This window comes from Squalius cephalus, assembly GCF_949319135.1.
Source record: "Squalius cephalus genome assembly, chromosome: 15".
Taxonomy (NCBI): domain Eukaryota; kingdom Metazoa; phylum Chordata; class Actinopteri; order Cypriniformes; family Leuciscidae; genus Squalius; species Squalius cephalus.
Window position 1 is genome coordinate 19,968,737 of NC_137136.1, and position 19,295 is coordinate 19,988,031.

The following is a 19,295-nucleotide window of genomic DNA, read 5'->3' on the forward strand; positions in this document are numbered from 1 at the left end:
TCACAAATATGAGATTCACAAATCAATGAACACTGAGATGAACCGACTGGGATGAAGAGAAATGGTGCTGTATTACCTGAGATTTGAATCCTTTGACTTGAATTTGACCTGATCTTGTACTGTATGTATAGCATTAATGTGGTTATTTTGAATGTCAAAATAAAAGCTGTTTTTTGGCATTACCATTTTATCTGTGATAATCCTGTATAATTTTTAGTAATGTCTGTGGAATACATACTCTATGTTTCATTCACTTCAAAATTCAAATCTGGGGTCAGTAAGATTTTTGTTGTTTGAAATAAATGAATACAAGATATTTAGCTTATCTTATTTAGATATTTTATCTTTTGCTACAAAGGATTTATATTTTAAATAAATTTAGTTCTTTTGTCCTTTTAATTCATCAAAGAGTCCTGGAAAAACATATCATGATTTCCACAAAAATATTAAGAAGAAACATTGATAAGAATTGATAATTGATAAGTGGCCAAGCGTTTTGGCCGTTCATTTACACAAAAATGGCATTTGGGGGGCCTGAAAATGCAAGCTATTGAAAACGGGTTTCAAAGTGCACGGTTTTGAAAATGATGCCTTTACCATCTCCATGTAACCAACAAAAATGTGAATTTGTGAAAACGGTGACGTCATACTCATGCGTATTATGTTCGCGGAGTGTTTCTTTACAAAGTGAGTATACAGATCCGTTCAAAGTGATTCTCAGATCCGTGTGAACCGGGATCGTTTTGCCAGCATTGTTGTCTCTTTTTAGTATATTGCTGTCATGTAAACATACCCTAAGACACGGGAATGCAGGATACAAGGGCTCAGAGTTGCAGTGTAACACTGAATATACAAGACTTTGCCATGAAAGAGTGAAAACATATGCAGAGATTAACCAGAAAATGAGTTAGTTCAGTTCAATTAGGACATTTATAGCTTTTATAAACGTGCCTTAGAAAAAAACATTACTGATGTACATCATGAGACAAAACAATGGAACCAATGTATTTTAAGATATGTCAGTGCAAGTTGCTTTCAGTTAAAACAGCTCAAACATGCATTTTAGTCTGGGACTACTTAAGCCTTGTCTGTGAAACCAGGGGTAAAAGTTTGCTGAATGTTTCATTGTCCCACCAACATTAAAATGAAATGTGCAAGTATATAACTATGAACATCAGTAATGATAATTTGAATGGCTTTGTAATGTAAGTATCATAACAATAGCCTTTTGTAACGGTTAAACTCAGTTTTGGTTTCATTTTCACTGTGATCTGTATCTGGTTTGCCTGCCTTATTCCTCTAATTAGTTTTCTTTTGTTCTCATTTTCCTTCTTCATTGTATGATTAATTAGATCACATACGTTTGCGTTCAGTTTCTTATCTTGTGTATTTAAGCCTTTCAGTTATTTGTGATAATTTTCTGGTGTTGTTTGTGTTTAGAGCACAGTTACGCTGCTACTCTGTTTGAAATACTGCCTTTGTTTTAATTTATTAAAGCAATTTTTTTATTTGCATGCTAACCTTCTTTGTGGACCAAAACGTGATGCCTGTGTAAATTCATGAATATGGTAGTATTTATTTTTATACCATTTTGTAACTTGGGTCACTGCTCCACCAAAAGATACATGTATACACATATCTATGGCTCCACACACCAAGAGGTCCTTGGCCAGGGGGTTGAAGATTGAAGACCCATCCTAACATCCTAATTTGACCAAATTTGGTAAACTCAGTAATAGTGAAATTCTTATAGCAGTTGTTTACACAGTGTATACATCATGTGTATTGTTGAGGCTGGTATGTAGGCTACTGTGTGGGCGACTAGTGCAACATTTTTATGCAGTTCTGCCCACACTTTCTCAAGTTTATCAACATTTCTTGATTCTGGACAGTGAGTGGACATATGTTGCTTTCTTGAAACATCCCTGCTTAAAAATCCAGCATAAACCAGCAGGAATTCACAATGTAGTCTAAAACACACACACACACACACACACACACTTGCGCGCACACGCACGCACACACACACACACACACACACAATGTGCACTGTAAAAAAAAAAGTTGCCGCCTTAAATTAAGTAAAATCAACTTGGATGTTTAAGTAATTTTAACTTAAATTACATTAAACTGACTTAAAACATTTTTTGTTGAATCTTGTATAACTTATAAAAGTTGAAAATTGCTTAACTTATTTTGATGAGTTGAAGCAATGTAAAAATCATGTTGTCATAACTTATTGATCATATAATTTTTTTTACAGCATAGACTGAATTCTCTCCTCAACCTTAAATAAATATTATTTCTATTAAAGATCATACAGAATCAGAATTTTGGATCTTCTGGAAATAATTTATTCAATTTAATATGTTAACACTCTCAGTATTATAAAGTTTGAAAATAAGCAGAGTTGTCATAATTGCATCAGAAATACTGGAAATGTCTTAGCCGAATTATTGTATTGTACAAAAGAGGTCTTTGAGTCAAAAAGAAAACACACTCTGATTACAGTATGCCTGATGGGAATTCTAGTAAATTTGAGAAGATGAAGGTAACCAAACAGATCTCTCCTCTCTCTCTCTCTCTCTCTCTCTCTCTCTCTCTGTCTCTCTCTCTCTCTCTATATATATATATATATATATACTGTATGTATTGTATGTATTTTATTATTATTATTATTATTATTATTATTATTATTATGTTTTACATTTTTTAGAAAACTGTATTTAAGCAAGGCATATTTCTGCATGTTCACTTGTTTAGTTTATATTTCAGAGACCTACAGTAAATGTTCCCTTTGTATCCCTGTTCCCTTGTGTCCAGTAGAGGGATCTGTTTCCCATCTATGTAGTTGTGGAAACTATGTGCTCTGAGTCTGGATCTAATGGCAAGTGAAAGAGCTCTTCAACCAGAATGAAAGACTGTCGTTTTGTCTCATGAATATAATGTACGAAACTACTCAAACACTGCTGGTGTAGAAAGGTATAGGCTACAAATCACATTTAACGGCATTTCCGGTGATTATGATTTCAAAACTGTGAAGAAGAGACAAAGATTAACAAAGATTTCCGTCTTCCATCTGTTTACATATCAGTAAACATATTGTCGACATATTGTCTAAAAAATGTGTTATTCATGACCACAGTGAGATCAGTAAACCATTTCAGGCACCAGGCACAGGCCATAAATCAAATCATTACATCATTTCTATTATTTATCTCCACTTATCAAAACAAAGAATTACTCAGAGAATACACTTGTATCACAGATGTTTTGTTTCCCGGACAGGTCTTGATTTAATTCACAGCAAGTTGCTTTCTGCAGTCTTTTTTATCATGTCTGTCGCCCCCTACTGTTTGATCTATCTATAACATTCCATGATACTACATGCAAATTGGCCACTTTGTTGTGTTAAAGTCACCATGAAATTAAAATGGACCATTCTTATTTTTTAAAAGTCCCTGTGAACCGGAAGTTGCAACTGACTTTACTTCATTGTGACCTATTTCCAAGGCTGGACCCCAAATGACTGCGGTCACGCCATCTACGCGTAAAAATAAATTGCAGAAAACACGAGTAGGCTATTACGTCTACACGAGGTAGGCTAAAGGTGTAGGCGCTTGGTGTCGGTAGACATATTTAAAAAATATATAATAAAATAAATAAAATAAAATTGTTTTCTGCAAACTCCACCAGATTCTTGTTCTACATCTCCCCGAGTACCACTGTGGGGAATTTCACGTTGTTCTACTGTTTTTTCATTCTGTAATAATTGCCTGCCAAAGTCATGACCAATAGTATTTACCTTGCTATACAGGCATATTTGATAAATTCATAAAAAATTATAATCAAATTGTTTTCTGCAAACTCCACCAGATTCTTGTTCTACATCTACATAGTATTGGTCATGACTTTGGCAGGCAATTATTAAAGAATAAAACAGTAAAGCAGCATAAAAATCACCACAGTGGTACTTGGGGAGACGTACAACAAGAATCTGGTGGAGTTTGCAGAAAACAATTTGATTATATTTTTTTATGAATTCATGCTTTACTGTTTCATTATTTAATAATTGCCTGCCAAAGTCATGACTAATACTGTTTACCTTGACATATAGACATCTATAAATTACAGAAATGTCTGTCTGTCTGTGTGTCTGTCTATCTGTCTGTTATTCGCATATCTCTCGAACCGTTAGTCCGATGGATTTCAAACTTGACAGGTGTCTTGCTACGGGCACGAGTAAGTGCAGTGCCAGGTTTGACATTATTTGGATTAGAAATGCAAAAGATATCGGTAATATCGGTAAAAGGAGCACTTAGAAGGTTGTGGTTTAAAAATAAACATTCTGACATAAACACTCTGTCAGCTAAACATTAAGTAAGCTACACTGTTTACTTCTGAGTATCATATTTTATTCACAGCCATCATTTGTAGTAGCCTATTCACAAACTGTTTGCTCAAGCGTAGTGTTTTTCCGGAGTTCACTGTGTAGCCTGCTCCCTGAATCGTCGCGCTTATTCATTTGTGGATGTTAACTGAATCTGTAAGTCAGCTACGCTGTTTACTTCTAAATATTATATCTATCTTTAAATTACAGGAACGTCTTTCTGTCTGTCTCTGTGTGTGTGTGTGTGTGTGTGTGTCTATTATTATTCGCAGATCTCTTTAACCGTTAGTACCGTTAGTAAAAGAAGCACACATTGGCTTTTGCCGCTCTAGCCACTGGCCACTCCCCCTCTCACACTGCACACTGAGTGAGCACAGCCAGGACCAGAGACAGAGAGGGTCGAAGAAAGGAGCGGAGCTTAAAGGAGAACTCCGGTCAATTTTAACATTGAGCTCATTTTTTTGTAAATTTGGAGAGCTGTCAGTACAGAGAACAACGACAAAAATCGGTGTTGCCTACACCGTGTTATCCTCTTTTTAAAATTTGCACCCTGTTGACTTCAATGGGGCAAGTTTTAAACCTGCTTTTAGCCTCTTAACATCCTTGATGTGTCATTACAAGTGCCCAGCCATGTGAGTGATTCCTTTAGAGTTAACACGGGTGAATCTGACTGCAGTAGATGTGAAAGATATGAATAAAAATTAAGTTAATTCAGCCAGCGCACATACCTGTATTTACATCCTGTTTTCGGTTGAAGTCCACAGTAGTCGATTGTCGAGTTCACGCGCATAGGTTTAGTACGTACGATCATGCGCCCGAACTCGACAATCGACTACTGTGGACTTCAACCGAAAACAGGATGTAAATACAGGTATGTGCGCTGGCTGAAATAACATCATTTTTATTCATATCTTTCACATCTACTGCAGTCAGATTCACCGTGTTCACTCTAAAGGAATCACTCACATGGCTGGGCACTTGTAATGACAAATCAAAGATGTTAAGAGGCTAAAAGCAGGTTTAAAACTTGCCCCATTGAAGTCAACAGGGTGCAAATTTTAAAAAGAGGATAACACGGTGTAGGCAACACCGATTTTTGTCGTTGTTCTCTGTACTGACAGCACTCCAAATTTACAAAAAAATTAGCTCAATGTTAAAATTGATTTATAAAAGTATTTTATAAAATCATAAAAAAATCAAATCAAATTGTTTTCTGCAAACTCCTCCAGATTCTAGTTCTACTTCTTGAGTACCACTGTGGTGAATTTCATATTGCTTTACTGTTTCATTCTTTTTTTTCTTTTTTTCTATATATATTTCTTTCTAACTAATCTTTCTTTCTTTTATGAATTTATAAATATGCCTTATATAATTTATATAGCAAGGTAAATAGTATTGGTCATGACTTTGGCAGGCAATTATTACAGAATGAAACAGTAGAACAACATGAAATTCCCCACAGTGGTACTCAGGGAGATGTAGAACAAGAATCTGTTGGAGTTTGCAGAAAACAATTTAATTTTATTTATTTTATTATATATTTTTTAAATATGTTAAATACACCTTTAGCCTACCACGCAACCTCGTGTAGACGCGCAATATATTTTTAAGCGTAGATGGCGTGACCGCGCTTCTCCGGAGCACAAATGGCGTGACCGCATTCCAAAAGGGCACACTTCATGTGGACTCGTGGTCTCGTGGCCTTAAATTGCGCATGCTCGCCAAGTGTACGAGTCCATAGGGTGTCCTTTCGGCGAAGCCCGCACTTTCGCACCCTGTGCACGAGTTACCTACCCAGGAATCATTGCGAACGCCCAATCAGATAAATGAGGGGAGGAGTTTCGTGCCTGTTTGCCTGTCCCAAAATACACTCTCGCGTGCCCTCGTGGACTCGAGGCCAGCGCCCCTTAGGTCTGAACTTCCTGACATCACCAAGTGTGAACTCGAAGGAGGTCCACAAGGCCGGAGTGTGCCATTTGGGATCCAGCCCAAGTGAAACTGAATATTGAATAGAGGGCGGGGTTTTACTTAAGCGCACCTCCTCTCCATCCCTCGCTCATATCAGACTGATGGTTGGAGGGGAGTGGTTAGGAAATTCAACACAAGCCGTCAAACTGATGTCATCAGAGAAGGAACACCATTCCAGAGCATTTCAGATTTTCATTAAAGCTTACCATGTCAAACAATTTTTTTTGTATTAACTTGCACGGATTAATTGTTCACCACAAGACTAGTAATGTGTGCTAACAAAGTAAATAGGGTAAATTTTGATTTCATGACGACTTTAAAAGATTAGTGATTTATCCATGCTCATCATTTTTTTTTTTTTTTTTTTTTTCATGATTTTATATGATTACGATATTTAATCTGTTCTGGTAGTTTTCTACAATAACAGGTTATCCTAAAACCCCATGCTAAACACAACAATTACATCCTGACAGTCCAGAACAAATTAGTCTGATCTTTGAGAGTAAAAAATTAATTCTGAAACATATAAATGAAACATATAAACATTTTTATTTGCTATTGTGGATGTTGTCTTTTACTTACAGTGGTTGGTGTGGTCATATACAGTATACTAGAAGAATATAAAGCACATATAGTGGTTATACAGTGGGCTTCTTTAACATTCAGCACCAGAGAATTAAAACTCTGAGACATTCAACCAAGCTTATTTCAGTTCGAAGCACAAACTTTAAAATGATAAAAAGGTGATGAAAAGTGATATTGAACAGTAATGATTGTGTCCGCTTCGTTTGTTTTAGGAACACATTAAAAAATTCAACATTCAGATTTGTATATGTTGGAATCAGAACTCTCTTCTTTTTATCTCTGACTTTGTCATCCATCTGACTTTAGGCCTTGTTTGCCCAGTTTTTTGGGTAGCCACGGCGACAGTGTCTCCTAGTTGTCCTCTTTTGGCGTTTCGGCCACCCAGATTTCTCTCTACAGAGTTCAGCTGAAAGAGAGAGAGAGAGAGAGTACTTACCACCATAAGATTGAGTTTTTATTTTGGATCAAATAAATGCAGCCTGGGTGAGCATGGAAGTCTTCTTTAAAAATCTTTTTTTATTGATTCTAAACTTTTGAATGGTAGTGTAAGATAATAAAGTATCCCTAGTCAATCATTTTATGCCTTTTAAACTCACCTTTGATCACCAAAATGACATATTTAAAAAAAAATTCCTTGAAACTTGAATGTAACTCTACACCCTTGCCTCATTTAGTATATGTGGTTCTATGAATATGAAAATTAGACCCGCCTCCACTCACTCACACCAGCTCAGAGATCTACTTGTTGACGATCACACGTTGACATGATTGGTTACAAGGTAGTTTGTGATGTCAGAAACACCAGAGATTTCAAACCGTGTTTTTGAGACTGCCTTTGGTTCACTGCAGTTTTAAGGAGAAAATACTCAGCAATGGTGTTGACTTTGCATTTGCACATGGTTTGTCTCAAAACACATTAAAAACACCACATAGACATATAAACAACATTAAAAGCTTGATTTTCACCACAGGGGGACTTTAAGAATATACAGATAGCCTACATTCTCTGAAAATAATCCTAATATTTTTAATATGAATAATATCTCAATATTATTTTTAATATTCAACTATTCTTAATATCACACTGTAAAAAAAATGTATGATCAATAAGTTGGCAACATATGTTTTTACACTGCTTTAACTCATCAAAATAAGTTAGTGAGCGATTTTGTGTGTGTGTGTGTGGGGGGGGGGGGGGGGGGGGGGGGCACTATATCACAACAATATATATATAACAAGATGGTCCATTCAAAAATCACAAGTTCCAATTCACATTAGTGGGATGTTCTGTAGTTTGTGAGTGCCTCACCCATCAGGATCTCGTCTTGCTGGCACACGGTCCTCACACAGATCTCTTTGTTGATCACATAGACTCTTGGAAGACTGGAGGAAACAGATGTCATTTATTTCACACGCACCATGTCAAATACAAATCTCGTTTTGCATGTTCAGCAGAGGAGAATTTCAGCAGGAAAGATAGCTCTGTGTTAGTCACCTGTAGAGACAGAGAGATTGAATACATCTCTTTATCGGTCGATGAACCGAGTACATCCTGGTGCAGGGGTATGTTTCCTCTCTGCAGTCTGTGGGACAGAAGCAAGACTGTTATTGTCTTGATACAAATGGCGTACTCGCATATACTGCATATACAAACTCACCTGGTGGTGGCAAAGCAGAAACATCAATTTCCTGTATTTCTGGCAAGAAAAAGAAAAACACAGCAAACTAAAAATGTGTACGGGAAACCAGGGCTTTATCACGCTTTTGACTCAGGGTAGGTTTATTTTTGAAAGTCAGTGTGTGTAAAGACACATACTTTAAGTACTTTAAGTCTTGGCTACAAAAACACTAAAGAACATTTCTGCGGACCAGGGAAAAAGATACAGTTCATTTAACAGGCGAATGGGTGAGTTGCCACAACAAGGACTTTTGAGGCTGTATGAGAAGAATACCTTTTTTGAAATATGGTTTATACAAAATGTGTTTTGTTTATGTGTGTTTAGGGGGTGGGGGGTGGGGGAGTGTTATTTGTATGTTTTTTGTTTTTTTTTCCTGCCTGGGAACTGCAGATGTAAATTAGCCTGTGGCTAACTCTGGTACAATGCATCAAATGGTAACATTTATGTTTGAAATTGTACATGGTCCCGAATAAAATAAAAATAATAAAAAATAATAGAAATAGTTTATCTTTAGACAAGAGAGCCATTTTCTACAAACAGCAGTTTTCATCCTTTTTTTAAATTTACTACAACTAAGAGTGGCATTACAAACTAATTTAATGAAATATTTATGTATTTATATAAATATTATAAACTAGGCTATATTTATAACAATAATATTTAACTAAAATGATTTAATAAAATATATAAAATCATTCACAAAATCATCACTTTTTATTACCAATGAATTTATATGACTTTTATAGTCATTTGTGATTACAAGGTTTTTAATTTTTTACTTACAAATATGAATTTCTACCAGATTAAATATTTTTAGAGGTTGACATAACTCAAAATAAATATATATGTTCATTATAAATATTTTCTTGATTTTTTTTTCTTGACTGATTTTCCTGATTTTTTTTATAACTCTTTACTTTTTAGACTATTTTTTAGACTGTTGGTAAATATTAACAATACATTTAAATTATTGTAAAACACTAATTATCCATGAAACAGCTAAACAAATATATAATTTAAATGATAACAGATAAAACATGACAACTTGCCCCTGACATTAATGAAAATACAGTATATATGTAATGAATAGTTGTTTTAAACCAATGTACCAACTGAAAAAGCAAACACACACACACACACAGACACACACACAAACACACACAATCATTTTAACAAAATAGTTACAGTGTCATAGTGAATTACCAGCTTGTTGTGCCCGGACAGTAACAAGTACTGTGAGAAAAGAAGAAAAAAAAGCAGAAAAGTTTTGTTGGCTGGGCATTCAAAAGGAATCATTCATTCATATTAATTAAATTAATTGGCTTCTGTTTGGTTGTTTTGATGAACTTACCAAAGAGACAACAGCATAGCAGCACAGAGACTGGATAGCTGCCCATCTTTCAGGGTCTTTACGGGGTCCGATCACAGCTCAGGGCCTGGAGAAAGAGAGAATATCATAACAACCCCCGAAATAGCTTTCAGAGTATTCAAAATTAAAGTGGATGGTATGGAAGACTGTTTCCCCTTCAGAGTAAAAAGTAAAATAAATAAAGATTATAAGGTTATTGTTGAGATATAAAGTAAGAGTTAATACATTACCGTCCAAATGTTTAGGGTCAGTAAAATTCTTTTTGAAAGAATTTTCTTTTGCTTACCAATACTGCATGTATTGATAAAAATACATTAAAAACAATAATATTGTGAAATAGTATTACATTTTTAAATAAGTGTTTTCTATTTGAATATATTTAAAAATGTAATTTATTTCTGTGATTTTCATCATCAGTCTTCAGTGTCACTAATATCATTCTAATATGATGATTTGCTGCTCAAGAAACATTTCCTTTTATTATCAGTGTTGTGTTATATTTTTGTGGACATTTGTGATCATTTTTTTCCAGGATTTTTTTGATGATTAGAAAGTCAAAAGAACAGCATTTATTATTTATATATCCTAATTTTTTTTTTTTTTTTTGGGGGGGGGGGTTGTTTTGAGAAACCTTTCAGTCCAGTCACTATGTATCCGTGTGCCGGCAGAACAGATTTTCTCCTAAGTAGGCCCTGTTGTTAACACATTTAAGAGTCACCATGCACTTCCAAAATCGAACCATTTATAGGCATCCTCGAAAGACTTGGACAAAATATATAAATTCTAAAAGAATTCTGTATGAGAAGGCAGACCAATCTAGATTTCCATTTGCCTCTGACTCATGCAGATTCTCATTTATTGATGTCACAGAACATAAGTTCTCTGTTCTCAATCGCTCATTAAAGATATCAGTTACAGCTGTTCCATCCGTCCAGCTTTGTCTGTTTCCTTGTCTCTCCCCAAGTCTTTTCCTCTAAGCCTGCATTTCTGTGTCCAAGACATGAGCTCACACTAAAGAATGTGCATTCCCACCCCTCCCTGTGGTCTCAACAAAATCACACACACACATGCTTACATACACACACAGATGCATAAAATCACACAAACTCATACATAAACACATCTGCACTCCTATGCATTCCCTCAGACCATAGTTTCGCCTGAAGAATCAATTCCATATTCATAAACTGACAACTCAAATGTGCATGCATCAACACACAGTTTACACTCACATTCTGCATTATTTTTCACTTGAAGTGTGTATTTCTTATACCGCTGCATGTTTTTTTTCAAGAGTAATGCAGATTTTTACATATTCATCTCATTAAGATTCTTTACTACCCACATTCTGAATGCATATCTTCTGTTTTACTGTGTGCATGTTAAAAGCAATGACCAGATGATGTGTTATGACGATGGTAATGATGTAATATTCTAAAAAGAATTTGTTTTTAATACTTACAAATTTCCAATCCTCTGTTGCTCCTTGTGTTTTTCAGAATCCTTTGGCTTTTACTTTCCCCTCCCTTTCTCTTCCCTCCCCTCAACATCCCTCCGCCTGTCTCTCTCTCTCTATTGCTCATTCGCTCTTCCCATTTTAATTCAAATTTTGGAGTTATAGCCCTTATAGATAATAAGGTTTTATAAAAAAAAAAATAAAAAAAAATTGGGGGCTTGACCTTATAATTTGGTCTTGGGCCCTGTTTGGCAGTCCTGCATGGGTGATTTATTTTGTGTTCTGAACCAGAATATGTATATGTATGTATAAATTATATATATATGATAACAATATATAATTGTGAACTTAATAGTAATTCACTACGGTTCCTACATGGTGAACATAATTTGACCAGGGTTAGGTGCTTCTACATCAGTTTTATTCACCTATCATTTCCCTCTGATTTTAGGGATAAGTTATGGGTAGGGTTAAGTTTATGGGTAGGGTTAAGATTAGGGTTAGGACTAAATTTTCAGACTCAAATGTTGTTCCAGGATCAACTAAATACATTGACCCATGTCTTACTTGGCAAAATCACAGTGTCTGTGCAGACATATCTATCCACCAGCAGGCGTCACCACAGAGCGGTGATTGGCTGTTCTGAACACGTCTGACAGCCAATGATCACCATACATTTTCATTGTATGAAAAAGAGATGATTTGACATTTTCATAATAACATAATGTTTTCCATAGGTAATAGAAATTACATTAAAGTCAACATGTAAGTATTATTCAGTCATATTAATAATTATAATAACAATTATTATTATTAATATTAATAATAACAATACTAATAATATGACTTGCATTTTCACTGTTATTAAAATTATTATTATTTTTATGTTATTTTTGTTCTTAATCTGCATTTTTGTCTTGCTTTCCATTAAAAATAGCTAAACATCCTTTATGAGATACATTTTTTAAAAGAAAATCTACGTAAGATCATGAATTACTTTTTGACCCCGCCAGCTATTTGTTCTTCGTTTTAGGCACAAATCACAATAAAATTAGTTAGATTTATGCTAAAAAATTTAGTAAGGTAGGATTTTAAAAATGTAAGATATATTTTCTGAAAATAATCTTAATCTTTTTAATATTATTTATGAAATATATATTTAATTGTTAATATTAATATCAGTCTAAACTTCTGATATATGGCCGAAGCACGCGCACAGAAAGCAGGTTGTCAGAAGGTGCGTCCCATGAGTATTAAACTAAATTCTCTTTCACGTCTTATTGCGCTTAAACTGTCAAATACACACAAGGTTGTGTCAAACAAAGTTCACATAAACACATTTGGTTATGTCTGTGAACGTAAACAGCAAGAAATCACATGTGTATATTAGATCTGAGTATTAAAGTGAAAGCAGTGTAATATACAGTCATGGGCGGGGCCTAAGAAATGTGCCGTCAGATTGCAGAAACTGCTTATAATTTATGGGGATTAAAAAAAGAGGATTTTTTAACAAAGGTTGGTTGTGTACATACACTGCTGGCACATTTATGTTCAAATGTGTACAAGTGAATTTTGCTCATTAGGTCCACTTTAAAGTAATTTCCTAATGTAGTTTCACTAATGTTAGACAGTGTAGTGCTGATTTTGTAAGGTTAATCTTCAAGTTTCAGATTTAGCCAGATTAGGGTTAATCTTTATAGACAACATATTAGACCATATTGTTACCCTGGATCACAAAACCAGTCATAAGTCGCACGGGTATATTTGTGGCAATACCCAACAATACATTGTATGGGTCAAAATTATTGATTTTTCTTTTATGCTAAAAATCATTAGGTTATTAAGTAAAGATCATGTTCCATGAAGATATTTTGTAAATTTCCTACCGTAAATATATCAAATATTTATTTTTGTGAGTGAATGCAGCACAATCGCGAACATAAATGGACAACTTTAAAGGCGATTTTCTCAATGTATCTCGGCCAAATGTTTTCCTATCCTAACAAGCCATACATCAATGGAAAGCTTATTTATTCAGCTTTCATGTGATGTATAAATCTCAATTTCAGAAAATTGACCCATGTGACTGGTTTTGTGGTCCAGGGTCAGACATTCTGTTGTAGGGCTGGCATGTAAATGAAAGGAAAATTACCACTGCTGAAAATAAACCCTGCAAATACTGACCCTAACCCACAACCTATATCAGTTTTGAATGGGGGAAACCCACAGTGCCACTGGGATGGTTGGTTCAGTACTGACCTTTAGCTTAACTGGTGGCTTCTTTAGACCCAGCCAGACAGTCATCATGCAGTTGACACAACATGCGTGTCTGCACGATTTCCCAATATCCATACTGTGCTGTGGGGCCAGTAGTCTTAGGACGACAAACTGAGCACCAGAGGAGCTGTTGACATTTTGACAGATGGAGGCATAGTAGGCAGGAGAGAGCCAGAGGTGAACTAGTCCAAACCCGTGTCCTGCGACCTCACAACCCGATTGTGGAATTCATGTGCTTCATCATTCCATGTGGGGTGGGCTGAGGGAGACACGGTGGGTCCTCCTTGAGTCGACAAAAATAAGTTAAGCGTGCCAGATAGTAAACACCATATAATATATAGACCTGTTAATGGGAAGAATGTTTCTTCCCACCCCTCCCAAATGCACTGAAGGGTAACCTCCTCACTTTCAGGTGTTTTTGTAAGTACAATTGGCTCTGTCTAACAGTATTTCTTACACTGAAATCTTTGCATGACAGCTTATAATAGAAAGTTTAGTAGCAAAGACGTTATAAACGAGACGTTAAACTGTGATATTGCAGTTGTGAGTATAAAACAAGTCTTTACAAAGGGGTCTTTGAATGACCCTAAATTGCTATTTCAGATAGTAAATCATGGGCAATGTTCAATGTTCATTATAGCATTGAAACATATGACTACATATACTTGGACCTTAAGTTATGGGTGCTTTAATAAAAATTTTTTTGTATGTTTTCATATAAAATATACACATTTTGAGTATTAAAATTTTAATATAAAATTTGTGTATATGAAACATTTCGGTAACACTTTCTATGAAGTCCATGCTTATTATGAATAATAGCCCCATTAATACTTATTTATAAGTAAGTATTACTAATCTATAAATATATTTATAAAGACTCATTAAGACCTACTGAATTATAAGAACAGTTATAGCTACATTTATATTATTTTTATAATTACTTATAAGTCATGCATTTGCTTTTTCAATGCACACAGATTTATAAATTATCAAATATAAAATTGTTCCAGAGACACTTGTTTGCTGTACCAATTAGTAATCAATTATGTCTTTAATGGTTAATGTTTGCATTAGAGATCATGAATGGTCATTTTGATTTGTTAAAATCTATATCTCCTGAACCACATGCACGGTATTGCTTATAGCAGTTTAAAATATTGCAGTGTTTTGCTAGTATGTAACACTAAAAAGATACATTTTTCCAACTGTTGGTATTAATGATTTATTGTTCATTAGTTAGATTTACAAATAAACAACTTAAAAGATATAATGAGCACATCTTCGTGATTTCTTAACATTTGCTTTAGGAAAATTGCATCCTACACTCACCTAAAGGATTATTAGGAACACTATACTAATACTGTGTTTGACCCCCTTTTGCCTTCAGAACTGCCTTAATTCTACGTGGCATTGATTCAACAAGGTGCTGAAAGCATTCTTTAGAAATGTTGGCCCATATTGATAGGATAGCATCTTGCAGTTGATGGAGATTTGTGGGATGCACATCCAGGGCACGAAGCTCCCGTTCCACCACATCCCAAAGATGCTCTATTGGGTTGAGATCTGGTGACTGTGGGGGCCATTTTAGTACAGTGAACTCATTGTCATGTTCAAGAAAAAAATTTGAAATGATTCGAGCTTTGTGACATGGTGCATTATCCTGCTGGAAGTAGCCATCAGAGGATGGGTACATGGTGGTCATAAAGGGATGGACATGGTCAGAAACAATGCTCAGGTAGGCCGTGGCATTTAAACGATGCCCAATTGGCACTAAGGGGCCTAAAGTGTGCCAAGAAAACATCCCCCACACCATTACACCACCACCACCAGCCTGCACAGTGGTAACCAGGCATGATGGATCCATGTTCTCATTCTGTTTACGCCAAATTCTGACTCTACCATCTGAATGTCTCAACAGAAATCGAGACTCATCAGACCAGGCAACATTTTTCCAGTCTTCAACTGTCCAATTTTGGTGAGCTCGTGCAAATTGTAGCCTCTTTTTCCTATTTGTAGTGGAGATGAGTGGTACCCGGTGGGGTCTTCTGCTGTTGTAGCCCATCCGCCTCAAGGTTGTGCGTGTTGTGGCTTCACAAATGCTTTGCTGCATACCTCGGTTGTAACGAGTGGTTATTTCAGTCAAAGTTGCTCTTCTATCAGCTTGAATCAGTCGGCCCATTCTCATCTGACCTCTAGCATCAACAAGGCATTTTCGCCCACAGGACTGCTGCATACTGGATGTTTTTCCCTTTTCACACCATTCTTTGTAAACCCTAGAAATGGTTGTGCGTGAAAATCCCAGTAACTGAGCAGATTGTGAAATACTCAGACCGGCCCGTCTGGCACCAACAACCATGTCACGCTCAAAATTGCTTAAATCACCTTTCTTTCCCATTCTGACATTCAGTTTGGAGTTCAGGAGATTGTCTTGACCAGGACCACACCCCTAAATGCATTGAAGCAACTGCCATGTGATTGGTTGATTAGATAATTGCATTAATGAGAAATTGAACAGGTGTTCCTAATAATCCTTTAGGTGAGTGTATGTTTTCACTTTACTTAAAGCTATCAATGATGCATTTAGAGGTAAGTATCTGTATTATCACTCACTATACGTATTTATAAGAACTCAACACGGCTATTAATAACAATACATTCACTTATTTGACAAAAATAAATCTGAATTACTAAAAAGTCATTGTAACTATAATATAATAACACCATACAAATGCTGGTTGCATCTTTATAAATACATTCATGGAACCATACAACTGACTAATTAATACTTATAAATCAGTGTATAATGGATTATGAGCATGCGCATTGAAAAAGAAAATTCATGACTTAAGTATAAGTAATATAAGTGTATAGTAATACTTATAAATAAGTCATTATAAAAATAATATAATAAAATAATAAAATGTAACTATAACTGATTTTATAATCCAGTATAGGTCTAAATTTATAAATATATTTATAGAATAGTATTACTTATAAATAAGTATAAATGGAGCTTCATAGAAAGTGTTACCAACATTTCTACTCAAAGTTTCAAGAGATTTTTATAGTTATTTCCAGTCCTGCGTATATGCCAGTAGGTGGCGACAAGCCTATTTGTGCATTTTGAGTAAGTCATTGAATCATTTACCCAACCGATTAATTCAAAATCACTGATTCATTCAGGAAGGAAATACCATTACGGTGTTGGTCATATGTGCTCAACTTTTCGTTCTGTTTTGGCTTGGCTTCGTTTGGATCTGTTTTCGTTGGTTGAGCAAAAATGAACAAAGCGAAATTGTGTCAATTTGTAAGTTGTTTACTATTAACTCTTTGTTTATTGGACTGTTTGTAGACTATAAAATAAATCTAAAACTTGCAATCTCTTGTTTGTTCGTGTGCTTGAATGTAAAACGTTCCAGCTCTAATTCTGGTCCCTGCATGTTTCCAGATTTGTGAATCTGCTGATATTGCTAAAAGAAATCGGTCTTTGCGAACGATCGGTTTTCATATGTTGACTGCTATTGATCAAGATTAGCCAGTCTGTACATTGATATGTTTGAGCAATGTAATCATTATCCCTGTATTCTGCTGAGGTTTGTAGCGAGTTCTGCTGAACACATTGCTGTCCTTGGCTCTGTTCTTGCAGTCCAGCTCTTCTCCTGTCATTCTCATGATCAATTGCGTTCTATCTGCGTCTCCCAACTCATCAGTTGTCGTGTCCTTCCATCCAGCTGTCCCCTGTAGAGTCTATCCCTGTCCACAGGAATTTACTGGCCATCAAATCTCTGTTTATGACATTGTGCCCATTTGTCTTAAGTCTGAGATTCAGTTTTACTAGCTGCAAAATGAATGAGACTATAATAAAAATATGAATAATAATTAATTATGTGTGCACATGCAGATATCAAAGTGAGACCCATGTGTTGTTTGACAGCTCCTGTTTTTTGGTAGCTCAGGTGCAGGTATATATATTTTAAAAAAGACATTAACACTCATATTGGTTGCTGCCGACTAATGCCTTCAAAGAGGAAATAAAATTCAAAAATAAAATAAAAACGCACATAAATTGCATCAATGTTCAAATTTAATTTGCTAAAACACATTTTTTCCCCACACGTAATACCACTATATACCCCAAAGCCCTGTCTGTTTTATTGGCTATTTCACCATTGAAACTCCTCTGCAACTCTCAGAACATCGACAAATGCAACACTGTTGATGTTGTGCATCTCTGATTTGTGTTGCTTAATTTCCAGGAAGCTGATGACGAGAAGCGTCACTGATAACATTGGTTATCAATGAAACGCAGAACGCCAAATGCTTTCAAACTCATTGTCTACCATAAGAGCACCTCAAAGCCATCGACTGGGGGAGAAAGAGAGAAGGCAGAGGTGACTCTCATTGGACTGCGTTAATGCATCATTGAGACGTGAAGTTCAGCCTGTTGGCTTTGACCTGTAAGTGAAATCAATGGCCTGTACAGAACTAGAGAAGGACAGAACACAGTGTTTCGTCAGAGAGATGAGGAGGTGGTGTGAGGGAAAGTCAAGATGGCAAAGAACATGAACATGGAGAGAGATAAAGGGTGCAAAGAGGGGACACGGAAAGGTGCTGATGTGTCCGACAGTCTAAATAGATGGACCTGAGGCTATTTATAAAACCGTGAGTTCACATAGGTCTTATAGTGAAGGCCAGAGCTGATAGAGCAGACCTGTAGGATTCATTGAGGATTCAAAACACTATGTATGAACATAAACAAGTGATAGTTGATTAAATGCATGAAATGTAGTTTGCAGACAGAGCTGGGTAATAACTGATTATATGTAATCTGGATTACGTAATCAGATTCCAAAAATTGAATTACTGTATAAATTATATGTTATTATATATATTTATTTAATGCAAACCTCCTGCAGTTCCTTCAGTTTGGGAAACCCTGACGTAATGTAAGGTTTAATGCAGTTCATTTTGTTGATAGCAAAAAATGGAACACATTTTCTTTCTCTTTGTACTTTTACATTGGTACAATATGTCCAAATCAATGTAATAAATGAGTTAGGACAAAAGAAATTTAAAAACTAGACCGATTACAATACCTAAAATGTGACACTGGACCACAAAACCAGTCTTATGTTGCACGGGTATATTTGTGGCAATAGCCAACAAAACATTGTATGGGTCAAAATTATAGATTTTTCTTTTATGCCAAAAATCATTAGGATATTAAGTAAAGATCATGTTCCATGAAGATATTTTGTAAATTTCCACCTTAAATATATAAAACATTTATTTTTGTGAATGGATGCAGCACAGTCGCCAATAGAAATGGACAACTTTAAAGGCGATTTTCTCAATATTTCGATTTTTCTGTACCCTCAGATTCCAGAATTTCAAATAGTTGTATCTCGACCAAATATTGTCCTATCCTAACAAACCATACATCAATGGAAAGATTATGTATTCAGCTTTCAGATGATGTATAAATCTCAATTTTAAAAAAATTACTCATAAGACTGGTTTTGTGGTCCAGGGTCACAAATGTGTAATGTTATAGATTACATTACCAAT

At 35.4% G+C, this 19,295-nt stretch overlaps 1 protein-coding gene across 1 annotated transcript; it reads right to left on the reverse strand.

Annotated features, from left to right (window-relative positions):
* Positions 1 to 6,884: 6,884 nt before the first annotated feature.
* On the reverse strand, positions 6,885 to 11,533 carry mfap5 (microfibril associated protein 5). Its single transcript, XM_079893971.1, has 7 exons — positions 11,454 to 11,533; positions 9,974 to 10,058; positions 9,826 to 9,855; positions 8,602 to 8,640; positions 8,439 to 8,526; positions 8,253 to 8,326; positions 6,885 to 7,349 (listed from the first exon to the last, which is right to left on the reverse strand). Exons 2-7 carry the CDS (start codon positions 10,017 to 10,019, stop codon positions 7,246 to 7,248), a joined length of 381 nt encoding a protein of 126 aa, XP_079750097.1. The 5' UTR covers positions 10,020 to 10,058; positions 11,454 to 11,533; the 3' UTR covers positions 6,885 to 7,245.
* Positions 11,534 to 19,295: the final 7,762 nt, after the last annotated feature.

Coding starts and splice junctions, on each gene's coding strand:
- mfap5 (XM_079893971.1), bottom strand. CDS start 10,019: ATGGGCAGCTATCCAGTCTCTGTGCTGCTATGCTGTTGTCTCTTTG. Junction 8,641..9,825: donor TGTCCGGGCACAACAAGCTG/GTAATTCACTAT, acceptor TTTTCTTGCCAG/AAATACAGGAAATTGATGTT. Junction 7,350..8,252: donor GCAAGACGAGATCCTGATGG/GTGAGGCACTCA, acceptor TCTCTCTTTCAG/CTGAACTCTGTAGAGAGAAA.